The sequence below is a fragment of the Rana temporaria genome, chromosome 6 (assembly GCF_905171775.1).
Source record: "Rana temporaria chromosome 6, aRanTem1.1, whole genome shotgun sequence".
Classification (NCBI taxonomy): Eukaryota; Metazoa; Chordata; class Amphibia; order Anura; family Ranidae; genus Rana; species Rana temporaria.
The window spans coordinates 56,901,684-56,921,590 of NC_053494.1; the positions used below are offsets into that span (position 1 = coordinate 56,901,684).

The 19,907-nt window shown below is 39.8% G+C and overlaps 1 protein-coding gene across 1 annotated transcript in view; it reads left to right on the plus strand.

The window, feature by feature from the left end:
• Positions 1 to 19,907, plus strand: part of DNAH3 (dynein axonemal heavy chain 3) — a 483,492-nt gene that overhangs the window by 192,034 nt on the left and 271,551 nt on the right. Inside the window, exons 21-22 of the mRNA XM_040356847.1 lie at positions 14,278 to 14,394; positions 19,188 to 19,367. Coding sequence (XP_040212781.1) covers positions 14,278 to 14,394; positions 19,188 to 19,367 — 297 coding nt within the window. The remainder of the gene's footprint in view (positions 1 to 14,277; positions 14,395 to 19,187; positions 19,368 to 19,907) is intronic.

Genomic DNA, 19,907 nt, shown 5'->3' on the forward strand with positions numbered 1-19,907 from the left:
ACCGGCGTTCGGCTACTTTCGGAAAATCGTGACGCGATATATGCGACCTTCGGAAGCCTGTCAATCAAGTAGGAACGCCCAGTCCTGCAGACCATACCCGGAAGCGGCGGAGAAGATGCATCTCTAAAACGGTAAGTACTGCTTCGATTGTAAAAAAAAACACCCGATTCCCTTTGACAAAACGAGCCTAAATCTAATGTTAAAAAAAAGGTTTTTGGGTGAACCTCCACTTTAATAATTATACTAAGCTTTCCCCCAGCTTCCGCCCATGGTGCCTAGACGTGGGCTAGGTCAAGATGCTGGGGAAATGTTGAATACCCAAAGTCACACTAACACATCTACACTGTGCTGTGGTGTAATCTCACAAGATTTCAGGTTACCGGCATTCCCCAGGACCTCATTGGATATAGGATGGTGACATAACTCCCTGTTGTACAGAAGACAGGAATAAGGTAAGTAAACTGATTAAGGACCAATATGCAAGCTAGGAGTTTTCACATTGATACTCCCAAGCATCCTGCTCCTTGTTTAGGTCAGAAACTGAAATTATTAAATATAGAGGGCAGCATGGTGGCTTAGTGGTTAACACTTATGCCTTGCAGCTCTGGGGTCTCTGGTTCATATCCTGGGCAGGACACAATCTGCATTGAGTTTGTCTGCTTATTCGTTCCAGGAGAATGCTCGTAATCCAAAGTACTCGCATATCAGAGCGAGTTTCCCCATTGAAGTCAATGAAAACTAAAATAATGTGTTCCGCATTGACTTTAATGGCATGCAATACCGAATGCGGCCAGAGGTGGGGGGACGCGGAGAGCCTCAGAAACAGCCAGAAAGGCCCGAGGACACCTCGGCTAACCTCAGAAAGACTCAGTTCCCGAAGTTAGCCGAGGTCAGCCGACCTGTGTTCAGGCATTTCCAATCGGCGCTCCGTTCAGCTACGCTCGGCTTCGGCGCCCCCCCACCTCAGGCCAAACACGGTACTGCACACTGCTTTGACCTGAATCCCGCTCATTTTGTGAGAAAACACTCGCAAACCGAGTTAAGATTTTTTTAAATACAGTGCTTGTGTTGCAAAACGCTTGTTAACTGTGTTACTCGCAATCCGAGGTTCCACTGTACCTATAATTAAAAATAGCAATAAAGGAGGTCAGAAATGCAAGCCAACATGTATACCTTACTACAATTTTAATGTTGAAAATTTCAGCCCAAATGATTTTGTTTTAGATAAAATGAGGAAGGTTTTGCTCTCCTTTTATCAGGTATTTTTTGCTGTTATATTTAGTCCTAGTGTCTTTCAGAGTATTGCCATGAGCTGAACATTGTGTTTTTCTCCTGTCTCCTCCTGTTCCTCATGTTCTCCTCCTGAGAACTTTTAGACTTGGAAAAAAAAAATTTCTTTGCCATGTTATGTTGGACAAATAATGTTTTTGCATGTTTATTGTTTGAGATTTTGGCAATTGTATAAGTTTTAGATACCTGAAAGCATCAATTTAACCTATTGCCACCAGCCAATGGCCATACACATATATGGGGTAGCACATCAGTGGAGTTTAACACAATTCTGTCACATATATACATACAGTCCACACAATTGTTTTGTGCTACTTTGTCATCGACAGCTCCCAGCCACTGTTTACAAGCGGAAATAGCTTTTGATCACTGTGACAACCAATCATAGTGATCTCCTGATTGAGAAACTAAAGACATTAAAACTTTGACCCTTAAGTGGAACTATACTCGCCTAGAATCTAGCGACGCGACATCCTTGGAACTCGCTGCCGTCCCCTAGCATCTTCGGACGGCCGGCTTCCAGGTCTCGATCGTCGGCTGTTGCCAATGGTCGGGCAGAGATAATGTCACTCCCACGCATGTGCAGGAGTTCCATCAGATTCAGCATTGTAGAATACATGCAGTGAGCTGTGCTTGTGCAGCTTACTGTACAGGAGTGTACAGGTAGGTAGGTAGCTTTAATGCAGAAGAGACAAAGAATGTCTCTTCTACATTAAAACTCCTGCCTGTCCAGCCATTTTCATTGTGGAGCCTAAAGTTCCACTTTAAGAAACCCCTAGTGACTTGCTTAACCTGGCAGTGGTTAATATTGTCTGCAGTCACTTAATTTATATTTTTTAAACATGCAATGTTTAAAGTAGATTAAATCATTAATCAATGAAAGATTGTTCACGAGAAGCTGTATATATTCTGAAAGTCTTATGAATATTGTCTATTGTCTATGGCTAGCTAGCCTAATATATACTTAGAAAAATGTATTGTAATAGAAAATGCCTAATTTCTATAAATCTAACATATATATATATACTTGTTTACCAAGCAAACAGTATTCGTGTGTATCAAAACCTATACATCTGTGATTAATTGGGGTAAAATAATTTTGTGAAAATATGTGGTATACTATATATACAGTGCCTTGCGAAAGTATTCGGCCCCCTTGAACTTTGCGACCGTTTGCCACATTTCAGGCTTCAAACATAAAGATATAAAACTGTATTTTTTTTTTTTGAAGAATCAACAACAAGTGGGACACAATCATGAAGTGGAACGAAATTTATTGGATATTTCAAACTTAAAAAAAAAACTGAAAAATTGGGCCCCTTAAGTTAATACTTTGTAGCGCCACCTTTTACTGCGATTACAGCTGTAAGTCGCTTGGGGTATGTCTCTATCAGTTTTGCACATCGAGAGACTGAAATTTTTGCCCATTCCTCCTTGCAAAACACCTCGAGCTCAGTGAGGTTGGATGGAGAGCGTTTGTGAACAGCAGTTTTCAGTTCTTTCCACAGATTCTCGATTGGATTCAGGTCTGGACTTTGACTTGGCCATTCCTGGATATGTTTATTTGTGAACCATTCCATTGTAGATTTTGCTTTATGTTTTGGATCCTTGTCTTGTTGGAAGACAAATCTCCATCCCAGTCTCAGGTCTTTTGCAGACTCCATCAGGTTTTCTTCCAGAATGGTCCTGTATTTGGCTCCATCCATCTTCCCATCAATTTTAACCATCTTCCTTGTCCCTGCTGAAGAAAAGCAGGCCCAAACCATGATGCTGCCACCACCATTTTTGACAGTTGGGATGGTGTGTTCAGGGTGATGAGCTGTGTTGCTTTTACGCCAAACATAACGTTTTGCATTGTTGCCAAAAAGTTTGATTTTGGTTTCATCTGACCAGAGCACCTTCTTCCACATGTTTGGTGTGTCTCCCAGGTGGCTTGTGGCAAACTTTAAACAACACTTTTTATGGATATCTTTAAGAAATGTCTTTCTTCTTGCCACTCTTCCATAAAGGCCAGATTTGTGCAGTATACGACTGATTGTTGTCCTATGGACAGAGTCTGCCACCTCAGCTGTAGATCTCTGCAGTTCATCCAGAGTGATCATGGGCCTCTTGGCTGCATCTCTGATCAGTCTTCTCCTATTATGAGCTGAAAGTTTAGAGGGACGGCCAGGTCTTTGTAGATTTGCAGTGGTCTGATACTCCTTCCATTTCAATATTATCGCTTGCACAGTGCTTCTTGGGATGTTTAAAGCTTGGGAAATCTTGTTGTATCCAAATCCGGCTTTAAACTTCTCCACAACAGTATCCTGGTGTGTTCCTTGTTCTTCATGATGCTCTCTGCGCTTTAAACGGACCTCTGAGACTATCACAGTGCAGGTGCATTTATACAGAGAATTGATTACACACAGGTGGATTCTATTTATCATCATTAGTCATTTAGGTCAACATTGGATCATTCAGAGATCCTAACTGAACTTCTGGAGAGAGTTTGCTGCACTGAAAGTAAAGGGGCTGAATAATTTTGCACGCCCAATTTTTCAGTTTTTTATTGTTTTTAAAAGTTTGAAATATCCAATAAATTTCGTTCCACTTCATGATTGTGTCCCACTTGTTGTTGATTCTTCAAAAAAAATTACAGTTTTATATCTTTATGTTTGAAGCCTGAAATGTGGCAAAAGGTCGCAAAGTTCAAGGGGGCCGAAAACGTTCGCAAGGCACTGTGTGTATATATATATATATATATAGAGAGAGAGATATAGCATACCAATATGTATGATTAAGCAAACTAAAATAGTATTACTTTGCAATTTTTTGTCCATTTATGGCATACATGTTAACATTTGGTCTGGTCACAAAGATTTTAATTACCCTGGACGTGAAAGGGTTAAAGAAGATCGATTCTTTGTCATTTGTCTGTGTTTCGTCCACCACTGTGCTGTTTTTTCCAGTTAGAATTTATTAAATTGATGGTCTGCACCTTTTTAATTTACAGCATAAAACATGCTATTATGATGTTTGCACAATAAAGGCTCTTCACAAAAGCTCTTCTTATGTCTGAAAATACACCTCTTGTATAAATTAGCATTGAGAGAGAACATTTTTAATCTCGGGCAATTCCAAGTACAACCAATCTTTTTTTTAAGTCCACACTAATGTACCTTATAATACACTTAATCTCTTCTCTATTATCTGGGAAATAAGATAAAGAAAATGCAATGGGTTTTGTTTAGCAAGTCTCAGAAAACATGGCTACAGCAAATTGAACACATTGGCATGAATGATGAACTATAATTGCATAAGTATTTTGGGAAAAAATATTTAAAGTGCAATAAGTGAATTGGCAGAACTGTTAAAGTTGACTTTTAACTATAAGGCGGCCCCAAAACAATGCAATATTTAGATTCATGCTGCACTAGACTAATATAAATGTTGGGTTCTTATCTTCAAGGATTTTTCTACTCCATAAACGTTTTAAAACGGGTACAGGAACAGTGCCTATAGAATTCTGGCAATTGTTATTCAAATTCAACCTGGCCAAAAGTTATAATCCCAATGACTTTTATTCAAAGTTAGAAGCCTACACTATACATTTATTCAATATGCAGACCAAGGGCCAAATCGCAATGGCCTTTAGTATTACTTCAAAATTAATTCTCTGTAGTCAAGCCAATACAGGGTTGGTTCTGCTTGGTGGTCACTAAACTTTATTACTGGCCATATTTTATTTAATAATGGCCCAACTCACATATACATATGACTATAATTTTCAAATATTAATGGACTGAATCCTTATGTATCCTTAACCTGTTTTTTTTTTTATTGAATTGAGACTTGGGGGTCTATATAAAAAATTTGATGACCAATTCATCCAAAATTCACAAAAACCTCTTTGGTCAACATTATTCTATATATTAAGGCAAATTAGTTGCAAATTAGTTGACATTCATCCAACATTTACCCATCATTCGCATAAGAATAACTACATTTATTGGCAATTGACAACTGTTCTTCAAAAGGAAATGGTCTTTACTGTGACATATTTAAGAAAATAGTGCACATTCACCTGACATTTCATCCAGCTGTTATTAACTAAAATGTTCCTAGTTGAGCTGTAAAATCATTGCATTTGCTTCTAAAAAGGAAATTGAACTTTTCATTCTGTTTTTAATAAATGTTTTAAATTGAACTAAAGCTAAAAAGAAATTGTGAGCAGGTAGCGTTTTATTGCAGAAGAAACTAACTTACCTGCCTTTTCAGTCTTCTACTGAATGTACAAGTAAGCAGTCTTTAAGCCGCTTACTGTACATTCTAGCCATGGTATCAGAATGCTAGGAGAAATGACCTGCACATGTGCAGGGGTCATGTCACCTCCATGGGTCAAGAAGCCCAAAAACACAAGGTAGAGGCCTGGGGGGATCTCAACAGCTGGCAAGGTATCCAGCTGTCACATCCCTGGAGCAAAGAAGAGACTTCTGCAGACTTTAGTTCCTCTTTAAAGTCCAGACCAACCTAAGGCCTGTTACACAACTTCAGCTTATATAAGAGCAGGATAAACAGCAAGCTTTTATGAAACTTTCAGCAAACTTTTGCAAAGCTTTTGGCAGCTTTCTCTAAGCCTTTAAGTGCCCCTTTCCTGTTTGGAAATGTTATATACAGAGCTGCTGTCAGGCTTCAGGAGGCTTTCAACAAGCTTCGAGTAGCGCTGAAGCCTACTAGCAGCTTGTAGAAATCGGCACTCCCATTAGACACTGTGTTCAACATTTACAAACTGGAGCTGAAAAGTGCTTTAAAAACTTTGCTGAAAGTTCTACAAATGCTAAGGCCTATTTTACACTTTTAATTGAGGGGTTGAAAACCCCACAGTTGAACCACATTTTTATCGCCCCCTCAACCAACTCCCCCTGTTACTGCTGAGGCAGCAGCCTAAGGTGTACTGTACATATGCTTTGGCAGTAGTAGGAATTATACCCCTGCCGTGGTCAGCGGGCAGTACTGAATGGGGCCACACTGCAACCGCCATGCACAACACATGTGGTTGCGGCATTATTTTAAAACAGGTGGTGAGGAGGCAATACAATGCCTTTTTACTGCCTGTCTATTACTGTCTGGAGAGGTATACAAATGCAGATTGCACCTCAGACAGCAAAGAAAGTCTAAAGGAGGCCTAAAAACATAGGGCCAGATTCACAGTTGAAATACGCTGGCGTATTTTCAAATTTGGCGCTTCGTAGCGTTGTTTTGAATCCTCAAAACTCCGCTGGGTGGAGTTTGCGTTGTTTTCCTGCGTCGGGTATGCAAATTAGATGTTTACGGCGATCCACGAAGGTACGCGCGTTCGTCGCATTCACTTACGTCGTCGCTAGTCGGCTTTTCCCGTCGCAAAGTTACGAGTCCTCTTTAGGTAGTGTAAAATTACACCATCCATGTTAAAGTATGGCCGTCGTTCCCGTGTCGAATTTTACATTATTTTTTTGGCGTAAGACGTCCGGGAATACGAAATGACGTAACGCACGTTGCCGTTCAAAAAATACGACGGGGCGCCGTAATTTCGCGCAAAGCACGGCGGGAAATTTCCTAACGGAGCATGCGCAGAACGTTCGGCGCGGGAGTGCGCCTATATTAAATGATACACGCCCCATTTAAATTAGGCGGGCTATTGTTAATACAATCCCTTTTATGCCATTCATCCCATTTCTCATATTCTTGATGTCTTCCATGAAATACCATAACTATAATGAATTGAGAAGTATAAGTTTTTGTCAAGCAGTACTACTGGGCTAACCCACTTTTAGTTCGGGTTCAAACTAGTCCGGTTTCGAATTCCAGCTCCGATTTCTCTGCAAAGAGAAAAAGCAGATGTTCAGCGGTGCCTCTCCATTGTATCTGCAGATCAGCTGACCTGGGAGAGGGAGGAGGTGTAGTGAGGAGGGGGAGAGAATTTGTGTTCAAAACGGAAAGCATCTGGGAATCAGATGCGTTACCGTAGAAGATGATGTGCCTGCAATTCGCACCGCAATGCCTAGAAAATGCACAAATTTTTTGGACAATACAGAGTGCGAATGCAATGCACATATGTGAACCAGATTCAATCAAGCTAATATATTTTAAAATGTTCTGCGAATTGGATGCAGTTTTAGCCACATCCAATTCGCATAGGTGTGAACCAAGCCTAAGTCTAATGCCGCGTACACACGATCGTTTTTCGGCATGAAAAAAAACGACGTTTTTAAAAACGTCATTTAAAATGATTGTGTGTGGGCTTCACATCGCTTTTCGGCTTCTGAAAAACGACAAAAAAAAATTACAACATGCTGCATTTTTTTCACGTCGTCTTTTAAAATGTCGTTTTTCATGTTAAAAATTATCGTGTTTGGGCAAAAACGAAGTTTTAAACCCGCGCATGCCCAGACGCAAGTTATGAGACGGGAGTGCTCGTTCAGGTAAAACTACCATTCATAATGGAGTAAGCACATTCATCACGCTGTAACAGACAAAAAAGCGCGAATCGTCTTTTACTAACAAGGAATCAGCTAAAAGCAGCCCAAAGGTGAATAGAACTTCCCCTTTAGAGTGCTGTCGTACGTGTTGTACGTCCACCGTGCTTTGTTCATCATTTTTCAAAAACGATGGTGTGTGGGCAACATCGTTTTTAATGATGAAGTTGGAAAAACTTTGTTTTTTGGACATCCTGAAAAACTTCGTTTTTTTCCATGCCGAAAAACGGTCGTGTGTACACGGCATAAGAGCAGCAAATTGCACAGTATTAGTTAATCATAACTGCAAATAATGACATTTTGTAGTAACTTGCATAATAGATATGATTTGAATACTGCCTGCTGTATTTTGAATCAATATAAAAGCTGCTAAAAGCCTCCAGTAGGAAAGATTTGATGATAGCAACAGGGATTCTTCTAAATTGCTTCTCCCTCTGTGTCCAGAGAACGATGATTTGTGTGAAACTGTTTGCAAATCTATCTTTAAGGGCCTGTAATTACTCATTAATTACATATTCAATGTATTTGACCAGACTTCCTAGAGCTGATGATCACTTAAACCCGTTAACATTGAGGAAGAATCTTTTCCAAGGATGAATGACCTTTTATAATCAAAACTTTCACTAACAGACCAAATTTCTAGGGCCCCCATTTGGTAATTTTTTTTTAAATGCCCTCTATTTTATCTTTTTATAATAGGCAGAGAATTGGACCAAAATGTGCAAAAAAAATAATAATTTGATGGCTAACATATTTTTCAAATTAATTTTGTTCTAAATATTTTCATTGTGTATATATTTGTTATTATTTTTGATGCATACCTTAGCACTGTATGGTTGATAGACACGTGCATATATTTTAGATTTTTAGATATAAAGTTGTCAATAAATTGCTTAAAAATCCACACTAGGTCAAATGACAATTGAACGGCAAGCAGCTACTTAATTACAAAAAAAGGAAAAAATAGTGATGCGCTGTAATCAACTTTTGCTGATAATATGTGTACAATATGTGCAGAATTGATACCAAATATACACACTCAGGAGGGTATCAATAAGAAACCACAATAAAAAACAAATAAATTGTGAGATGATCCATAAGTGCAAAAAACAACCCCAAGTGTATCAAATCTCCAGTTCTGAGTAGTAGTACTTATAATACAAAAGGGTTCCACACCCACTTGCTATCACAGGCTGACGTGTTGAGCTTTCAAACAAAATACAGGCAGACACCTTGAAACTTCAGATTAATAAGTGTGGACTGGTGCTTAATTGCTTCCTTATGGCCCAGCATATGAGGACGCCTTGCTGCTTCAGGGCGATATAACTCAAAAGGAAAAAAGGAAAGAGATATGGTGCAATAATGTGGATCACAGATTAAGCATGGACAACAGCAAAAAAAGGCAGATGCACTCACGAATCCCCTCTTCAGATACAGCCTTTGAACATAGCCTTACAAGCCGCTCAGTATAGTGATCTCCTCACACGGATGAACGTCCGTTGATCACGTCACTAGGCTCTTGGGAAGAGCCTAGTGACGTGATCAACGGACGTTCATCACGTTCATTCACTATATTCGCATCACTATTTTTTCCTTTTTCTGTATCATTCTGGTTTTGTACACCTGTGTGTATGCAGCGATATCATTTGGGTATTTTTGTTGTTTTTGTCCTTTCAAATTTAATTAATAGTTAGCGCTGTAGTACATTTCTCACAGCTACTTAATTAACTGTGATACCACACAAATAACCAGCACTAATAATAGGTGCAATAAAGCAAAATAAAAATAAAAAATAGAAATGAATAAACACACATAAAGTGCACACGTGCAACAAATTCGTGCATAAATTGTAAGCCCTTGAAAATGCAGATGCAAGATTTGGTCAGTACAAAGTGCAAACAGACCATTTAAATACAGGTAAATTACATTTTGTAATCCAGAAAGTGCAATTGTGCAATGGAAATGAGAAGGAATCCACCTCCAGGCATCAGGAGTTGACAAATGCTTGGACCAAAAATTATAATTTGTCAAACTTGCATGTGTCATAACATAAAAAAACCGGCATCCTGTGGAGACAATTGCCACTCAGCAGCAGATTGCGATGTAATACCAAAGTGTAAAGAAACAAACTGCCATAGTGAAGCCCGTTTAAATTCTTAACATTTATATGCAAACTCCATAATCTCAGAATGGTCACAATGCGCTAGCAGGCTGATGGCTCGCATAAATACAAAGTCGTGGACAACAGCAAAATGGGCATGATGAGACAAGCCACCCGCTACGCGTTTTGTCACCAATGACATCTTGGGGGACAGGCTGTATGACAGACAACAGGTATACAGTCCGCTGGAAACAGCCGCTTGGTAAAGGCTTGATTAATAATTAGAACAAGCAGGCACCCTCATGTGAAATATTACGTGGAACACTTACATTACCACCAGGGTGCTTACAAAGAAGACAGCCCCATCTAGTGGATTAAAAACAAACCATCAACCTGTTATTACAATGAGTACATGATAACAAATATGTAAATGTATTCATTAATCCACATAAAATACATGAAAACATCAAGAACGGAACGTGTTCCAATGAAAAGGTATATAAATATGAAAGTTAAATTAAAATGTTTTAAAAATTGTTAAATTGATAAATAAAACATAAACTAATCTACAGTAACTTTGGTCTTCTCTGGTCATCCAAATTTTACTTTCTAATAGCTCTCCAGGTTTTGTACTTGAGCCCTTGCCTCCTGCACTGAGCCTATACATTGTATTATCGCTACACAGTTGCAGCATGTCTGATTCTAAAAAAAAAGAGGGGACCAAACAGATTAGCAGATCTCCACTGATCTATTGATATCTCTTAGGTCTTCGGTGCAATTGCTCTGGTTTCTGTGACAGAACAGTTTAAGCGGTTTTACCCCAGTCTCTTCATCATTTTTAAGTCCAAGCTGGATCTAAAAGCTTTGAATGTTCTCATTTGGGTTCAGAAATTCTGAATGGAATCTGTAAAATCTGTCATCTCCTCCCTTCACTAGGATGACTTTGTACTTCTGAGAACATGAAAGAGGTTTACCTTTTTTAGCAAATTGTTGCTGGAATTGACTCATTATTTAGAGTACCTGGGTCTAGTCCCGCATACAGCTCAGACCAAAGTGTTCCTTCCACAAAAAAAATTCAGACACTTTGGCTTACAATTCAAACATTCCAGTATAGTAGCTAATTCCCACTTTGCTTTTGCATGGGAGTCTTGGGCTTGTAGGTAGTCTCTTTTAAGGCCGTTCAATTTGCCTAGTTTCACTTCAGACCTAAAGAGAGGTCATAAATAAAAAAGGTTACTGGTCTACTTTATAAAAAGACTATCATCAGTCATGGAAGCCAAATTTCACTTGGTGTGAGTTTCAGAGCTACCATCCCAGGATTTTCTTCATTGGATGAAGCCTCATAAAGATTTTGCCCTTTGTGTTCTGTTTCAGAGACCATTGGCCTGCTTGAATTAGACCCATTTACATGGGTTTCATATATACTGTAGCTCCCCCCATCTGTTCCCCTCTGCCTATTATGGAGCTGCATCTGATTCTTTCATAAATTGATGTTGGACGCAATCTTCTCTCTACTCTCACTCACAAGGTGGTGTTTCTTGTAACCATCACTTCTCTGAGGCAAGTGTCTGAACTGGGAGCCTTTCCCTGCAAAGAATCCTTTCTGGTTTTACACAGGGGCAAGGTGGTGTTGAAGCCAATGACTTATTCCTGCATGAGGTAGTTACTGCTTTTTACTTTCAGTAGACCATTGTTCTTCCATCCCTCTGTCCAGCTCCAGTTCACTTATGGTCTCAAGGACCAGGTTCTACCATTTTCTGTCAAGGTACGCTTGGCTAGATCTGTAAGTTATGTCGCATACACACTTGGATGGTTTTTCCGATGGAATTTCGCTCAAGCTTGGCTTGCATACACACGGTCACACAAAAGTTATCTGAACTTTCGTCCGTCAAGAATGCAGTGACGTACAACACTACGACGAGCCGAGAAAATTAACTTCAATGCTTCTAAGCATGCGTTGAATTGTTTCCGAGCATGCATCGGAATTTTGTGCGTCGGAATTGCTACAGACGATCGGATTTTCCGATAGGAATTTTTTTTCGTCAGAAGAGTTGAGAACCAGCTCTCAATCTTTTGTTAGCGGAAATTCCAACAGCAAAAGTCTGATGGAGCATACACACAGTCGGAATTTCCGTTCAAAAGCTCACATCAGACTTTTGCTGTCAGAATTTCCGATCGTGTGTACGGGGCACTATTCTTGGCATTAAACAACGGTTTCCCAGATTCACAAGGCTGCTATCTGTTTTTCTGTTAACTTATTCGCTTAAGTTTTAAAAGGTGGATGTTTTGACCTCCATTCATTTCAATTTGTCCTTCATCTGGCTCTTGGACCTTCAAGCAGTCTCCAGTTCTCTTTGTTTTTTTCCTGGACCTGTTAGCGTTTGGTTTGTTTACTGTCTTGTCCACTCCTCAGTTGAACTTCTTTTGAAGGTCCTTAAGGTTAAAGACCTCCTGTATAACAGCAGGGGCACCTGACAGGGAGCGTTATCACTGGTCTTCTTGAGTGGGGAAAGAGAAGAACAGGGATATTGACTGAATAACCAGAGATTTGTTTTTTGGTGATTGCTCTCCATTAACAGTGGCTCCATTAGTGATCTTTTTTTTTTACAAAGCGCTGATATAAAGACACGCTTATTTGCATATGCAGTTTATAGTTTTTTTGGGTGTATTTATATATGCACTGGAATATTTTGACAATATAATTTTTGATATTTTATATGTATATCACTTTTTATATATGCCATAAAGTTGATCTTATTGATATAAGTTATAGTTTAATAAGACTTGTTATGAAAGCGATCCTTCAGTCATTTTTTCAACTTTTCATCTATTAAATCTTCTGCCCTTGTTTTTTTTTTTTTTACTTTGGATAGTAAAACATTTTTTTTTTTGCCAGTAAATACCTTATACATCCCACTTCCTGTTTCTTGTCTGGTAAAAAAAAGCCTAAGCGTATGACATAATGCCTAGCTCTCTCTCTCATGCTTGTGTCATAAGAGCGCCAATGAGAGCTGCAGGGCTGCAAAGCTGGAGGTGTGCCTCTGTGTGTCTGTGTAAATCCAGGAAATCCAGGAAGTGAACAGGCAGCAGATTCAGCTGTCCACAGTTAAAATGGTTGCAGCCAGACTGATTTATGCAGCATATTTGGCAAGTACAGAATCACAGTATATATAAAATAATATGCAAAGTGGTTGTAGAGAAGCTTCAGAATGGCTCTTTTTTTTTTATTTATTACAAATCATGTGAGCAGACTGCAGTTCCTCCTTAAGTGTAGAGTGCTGCACTTTTACATTTTTTTTATAATTTTAGTGTGTCAACTCTGTTTTCCTGTACCACTTTTTTACAACCCTTTATAACTGACAGTGGCAAAAAGCTAGGTAGTGATGGGAGAGTAGTGAATATAAGGCATTACCAGGGAGGCTTCCAGAAATCTGAATACAGTGGGCCAGATTCAGGTAGCTTTGCGCTTTTCTTTTGGAGGCGCAGCGTACCGTTTTGCCGCTGCGCCTCCGTAAATTACCTGCGCTACGCTTGATTCACGGAGCAGTAGCTCCGTAATTTGCGTGAGCGCTCCGGAAAACTGCCCGGCGTAAGCGCGCGTAATTGAAATGATCCCATAGGGGGCGTGGATCATTTAAATTAGGCGCGTTCCCGCGCCGAGCGTAGTGCGCATGCTCCGTCGGGAAACTTTCCCGACGTGCATTGCGGTAAATGACGTCGCAAGGACGTCATTTGCTTCTAAGTGAACGTGAATAGCGTACAGCGCCATTCACGATTCACTTACGCAAACGACGTAATTTTCAAATTTCGTGATGCGGGAACGACGGGTATACTTGGCATTGGCTGCGCCTGCTAATAGCAGGAGCAGCCTTACGCGGAACCCGACGAACGCAAACAACGTAAACTGCGTACGCAGTTGTGAATCGGCGTTAGTATGCAATTTGCATACTCTATGCTGACCACTACGGGAACGCCACCTAGCGGCCTGCGTAAGAATGCAGCCTACGATACAACGGCATAAGGAGCCTTATGCCAGTCATATCTTAGGCTGCAGTCGGCGTATCGAGGTTCTTGAATCAGGAGCATTCGAAACGCCGGCGCAAGTAAGCAATTGCGCTGCGTAACTATGGTTACGCAGACGCAATTGCTACCTGAATCTACCCCAGTGCTAACATTTTGGTGCAAACCAACAAATGCTTGGCTTTGGCTATGATACCACATGTCATTTATTTAAAGTAGCTCCCATGATTTTATTGAAAAAGGTCCATTAACCAATTACATTTGCAATTGATCTTAAAATGAATTAAAATATTTTAGAGAGTTTAATTTATGAAACTCTAATGTAATCTAACAAGAAACTGGTAAATTAAAACATGTTGTACTGTTTTGCAGAGCACAAGCATCCTATCAGCTGTTGATGACATTCAGTTATTGCTTGATGATCACATTATTAAAACACAAACAATGTGCGGTTCTCCATTCATTAAGCCGATTGAAAATGAAGCCAAGGTAAGTGGAAATTTCAACAGTAATTACCCCATCTATTTTAATGTGCTGATTAATTGTTCTCAATGAGGCAATTCACACTGAATACATAATTTGTGTTTTATTTATATATAGAAAGTATTCTATCATATACTGAAAAGAAACACATTTTATTTATACCTAATATCTGTATAAAAAACTATGATAGTTTGCTTTTTTAAATTACTAAATCACTTACTCTATTATTATGCCAATGTTATAGGTGCATTGGTAAGTTTACCAGAAGTGTAAGAATAGCAATCGCACATGAGTCTGTAAAATACACGTAGGCAATCAACCCAACTCAAATTATATTCTTCCAGAGGTAAAACTCCTACAACTGACCCATACAGAGTAGAATAAAGAAGGAACTGCATTCTGCTATATTCTGAGTTGATACAAAACTCTTCAGCAAAGAATCCCAAAAATCACACTACAGCATTATTTAACTAGTTAGTTTAATTTAACCACTTAAGACCCGGACCTAAATGCAGCTGAAGGACCTTGCCCCTTTTTGCGATTCGGCACTGCGTCGCTTTAACTGACAATTGCACAGTCATGCGACGTGGCTCCCAAACAAAATTGGCGTCCTTGTTTTCCCACAAATAGAGCTTTCTTTTGGTGGTATTTGATCACCTCTGCGGTTTTTATTTTTTGCGCTATAAACAAGGAGGTGTCCAGAGGGGGAACACAGATGTGTGTGTGTGGGGGGGGGGGAGTGGTGGGATCAGAGGGTAACAGAGGTGCAGGGGGGGGTACAGAGATAAACAGAGGTGCGAGAGGAAGGGGTACAGACATAAACAGAGGTGGGGGGGTACAGAGATAAACAAAGGTGCGAGAGGAAGGGGTACAGACATAAACAGAGGTGTGGGGGGGTACAGAGGTGTGGGGGGGTACAGAGGTGCGGTGAGGGTACAGAGGTGCGGGGAGGGTACAGAGGTCACATCAGTCCCTGCCCTCAAGGAGCTTATAATCTAAAGTCCCTAACTCGCATTCATACATACACATGGTAAGTGCAACAATTTAGACAGGAGCCAACTGGACTGATTGCTGTAAGTATGGAGTGAATGGTGCGTGAGTGTGCTAATGTACATAGAGGACGAGGTGGAGCTCTAACAGGAAAAGGTGGAGCCTAAAGTGGAAGGGGTGTGGTTTACAGATGATGGGGCATGTCTTAAACAGGAAGGGGTGGGTCATATTTAAATTAGGGGGCGCATGAGTTTAGTCAGGCCTAGGGCAGCACAAAACCTAAATGCACCTCTGGTGGACTGGAGAATACTGCTTTTGCAGCTTTCTCCAGGCTTTGGTATTTCGTCATGGGGCTCTGTAGTTTGGAGATTCCACAGTGTCTTGGGTGGGACAGGATCTCCAACCCTGTATCCAGATTTTGTGGATGACCAGCAGGGTGTGTGCTCAGGTGAGCACAGCCCTTATAATGAGAGTGTGGGAAGACCTCATGGCTCCCAGTTGGAGACGGCTCCACACCATGAGATAGGAGGCAAAACATTTTGTTTATGCAGCAGGCTGCAAGTTATGTTCATACCAAAACTTATAGAAATAAATAAGATTTTTCCCACATACTATATGTTTCTAATCAGTGAGAGTGTCATTTTTAACTAAATAATCAATGATATTCTGTGTAGGGGTCATGGTTTCTTTAAAACTGGATAATTTTCTTGGAAACCAAAGGCCCATACACACGATCAGACTTTTTGACTACAAATGTCCGGCGGACCTGTTTGATCGGACAATCCGACTGTGTGTACGCTCCATCGGACAAATGTTTATTTTTTTTTTCATTGGACAAATGTTTCGGCAACAAATGTCCGATGGAGGATAATCCGATCGTGTGTACACAAGTCCATCGGACTTAAGTCCAAAGTACAAGCACGCATGTTTAGAACCAATGCTAAAGATCAGCCAACAATAGCAGAAGTTGCCCAAAGGGTGGCAGAAATGAGCTGAAAAACCACATGATTTGGTGAAAGTTGGCTGAAAAAGTCCTGCCGTGTGTATGCATACCAAATTATCGGACAACGCCCTTCGGACAGAAATCCACGGAAAAGTCAGATGGAAGTCTCTGACACGTGATCAGATTTTCTGCGGACAAAGCGTAGGACTTTTGTCACTGTGGTTTTTCAGCTTTTTAGCACCACCCTTTGGGCAACTTCTGCTATGTTGTGTTATGGTGAGCATTGCTTCCGAGCATGCATGTTTGTAGTTTGGACTTTTGTGTGACGGACTTGTGTACACACAGTAGGATAATTTGACAACACACATTTGTTGGCAGACAATTTTAAAGCATGCTATCCAACATTTGTTGGCGAAAAATCCGACAACAATTGTCCGATGGCGCATACAAACGGTCGGATTATCTGACAACAGCCTGTCATCACACAATTCCCGTTGGATTAAACAACATTCACTTCAGCCAACCATGCTACAGTTTGCAAAGCTCTGTTGCAATGTGACTTTGAGCTGTCTAAATCATGTGAGGGCTAAATAGGACATAATTATGGATTACATTTTCGTTTTGGAGAATATTTCAAACAGGCTGTTTGTTGCTGTTCAATAACTATATAGAAAAGCAGCAGATAAAAGCATTCCAAGCAGTTTATCCCATTACAATTCTCTAGATATGCTTTTTCCCCAGAGAGCCTTTTCTTAGGTGAATGTTTTTTTTAAATGCAGCATTAACATGCAGAGTGCTCTAAAAGGTACTTTGTGACCAATGATTCCACTATTGTAGTTAGTTTTTAAAAAAATCCCTGAGCATAACTTGGTGTTTGGTCATTTCCCATCATTTACAATGCCTGTAAAACATCTCATCTACATGCTTGCAAATACACTAGCAATATCAAAGTATTACATAAACAAGAATAAGACAAGCAAATATTCATATAGTTTCCATGCATAAGGCCTCATTCACTTGGGTGCTTACATCTGTAGTCTGAGAAGGGGGCATGCCTTTAAGTAGCTGGAACTGCAGGCAGTCATTTAACGTAATTACTTGCTGATTACCCTATTTTTGAAGGCAAGTGAGTGTGACATATTGGTAACACATAATTAATATTAATGGAAATGCCTAAGCAAAATGTTCAGTATGTGTACAAGTGTAGTATCAAGTTTGTAAAAAATGTTGATGCTTGCCTCTCAGTATAGAGCTTTCAGCCTGGTAATGGCCTTGGGTTAGAGAGACCAGCCTTTTAAAAAAATATATATATTTTTTTTATGAAATTAAGTTTTAAGACATTACAGATTTGTTTGGCTCAGTGTAAGATAAATTTGGCGGGCCTACCTGTAAAAACGCTGACAACCTTTGGAGGCCATCTCTGTGTTAAATCTTGATTGGTGAATGTTGACCTGAGGATGACATCGGGAATGGAGCAATGCTGCCGTAGGACATCACTGTGATGCATCCTGACTGGTGCATGCTAGATTATGGATGGCATCAGGAATGGAGCAGTTCTGATGGGCTATTTGGAGGAAATCACTGTGGTACATTATGTGTTGTGTTCTATTTGCTTGTAGATAGGCACAGGAATGATTCTGTTGCAAATTCTAAGGTATTTAAATATTACACTAGAGTTAAAAGAATTTCAGGATTAAATACTTGCATTTAACAGGATTGTAATACAAAACGTTGAAATAATTGACAAAAAACGATAGCTAAAACATTTACTAGCATTGACATTTAGTCACACGAACATACAACATTCCAAATGAAAGTTGGTTAAATTCTTATGCAGCCAACAGAAGGATCTCCATGTGTCTTGTCATATGATGTATAGGCTGTGCTCATTTTCACAAACATAAGAGTAGAGTCTGGGTGTGTGGTTAAAAAAATTATTTCTAAAAGCTTTGCATAATGCAAGTAGTTGAACCCAAAATAGATTTTACCATTCTCACACAATATCATTTTTATATTTTAAATTGGTAAATTATTAAACTTACGTTCGGTTTTTCTCTTTTACTTACTAGTAAAAATGTCCACAAGAATCCCACAAATACAGTTCAGCAAATGACTTCCAAATAAATACATAGATACAATTCTTACTGTGCCCCAAGATGTACAGTCATTTTCCAATTGTTAGTCAAATTGATGGCATCTCAAATCCTAGCATTACCAGTCCAGATGTAAGTAACTAACTAGAAGGGCACCAGAAATATTACACTATTCCTGCTGTGCCTCAGGATATAGTTTGTTTTAAAAATTTTAGTCAGTCAAATATTCTGATTTCTATAGGCTATTCTGGTTCACTTCCTAAACAAGAGGACCACCCACCCAAATCCTAGCATTACCAGTCCAGACGAGAAGTAAGTTACTGACCAACAAAATACATTATACCATTCACTATACCCCAGGTTTAAATCCCATGTTGGTCCTTGTGTACGACACTGCCTAGCAACGAAGTGTGCAATCACAGCAAAACATTGAGGATAGGTTGTAGCCAAGCAGCAGCAGTCAGTCAAGTTAGTCACTTGCTAAAGTTGCTGTGCATAATGAGAATTGACAGAATGTCGGGTGAGAGGGCACACACTCAACTCCTACCTCCCCCCTTTAGACAGACACCTTAGTGCCACCTCACAGGCCGGAGACCCATGTCGGCCTCCCACTGAGACTTGGAGGCCGTATCAACCGTTTAAATGTCCATAGAAGTGACTGACGCTGATGAGCGATCAGTTCACCAACGTTTACTGTTCCAGATACTCTGTTGTGTAGTTTCATTCATCATATTTCTACAATCTGTGGAAAAATATTATTTTCTCTCTTACAGGAATGGGAACAGACACTTGTTTTGATCCAAGATATATTAGATTCCTGGTTAAAGTGTCAAGCGACCTGGCTCTATCTGGAACCTATATTCAGCTCTGAAGACATTATAGCTCAAATGCCAGAAGAAGGACGGAAATTTGGTATTGTAGACAGTACCTGGAAGGACTTAATGTCTGAAGCGGTAAGTAAACTAAACTGTTGCTTTAAATGATCAATCTTGTAAAGCTAAACAATGAAACAAAGGGTAGAGTAATATAGTATCCTTTCTTGTACGAAACTGAAAATAAACCTATAAACAATATAGATTGTCTTTGCCTATGCCAGATTACTCCATAAAACAGCAAGCAAATAGGTATGGACACTCAAGCGACCCGATGGCCAACTCATCCATCATCCTAAAGAAATTAACACATTTTTTTGTTCATTCTACACCACACTATACAACCTCCCCTCACGCCCTCCAAACATGTCAGCTGAGGACTTTCAATCTAAAATTGACCAATACCTTGCTCCCACAGCACTTCTGACTATCCCTACAGATCTAGTGCAGGATCTTGAGTGACCATTTATCGAGGATGAACTTGTGCTGGCAATATTCTCCCTCAAACCTAACAAAAACCCAGGCCCGGATGGCTACTCGACCCATTTCTATAAATCCTTTCCGAGATTCCCTTACACCACCTCTTATAAATATGTAAAATAACATCTCCAGGCAGTCTCC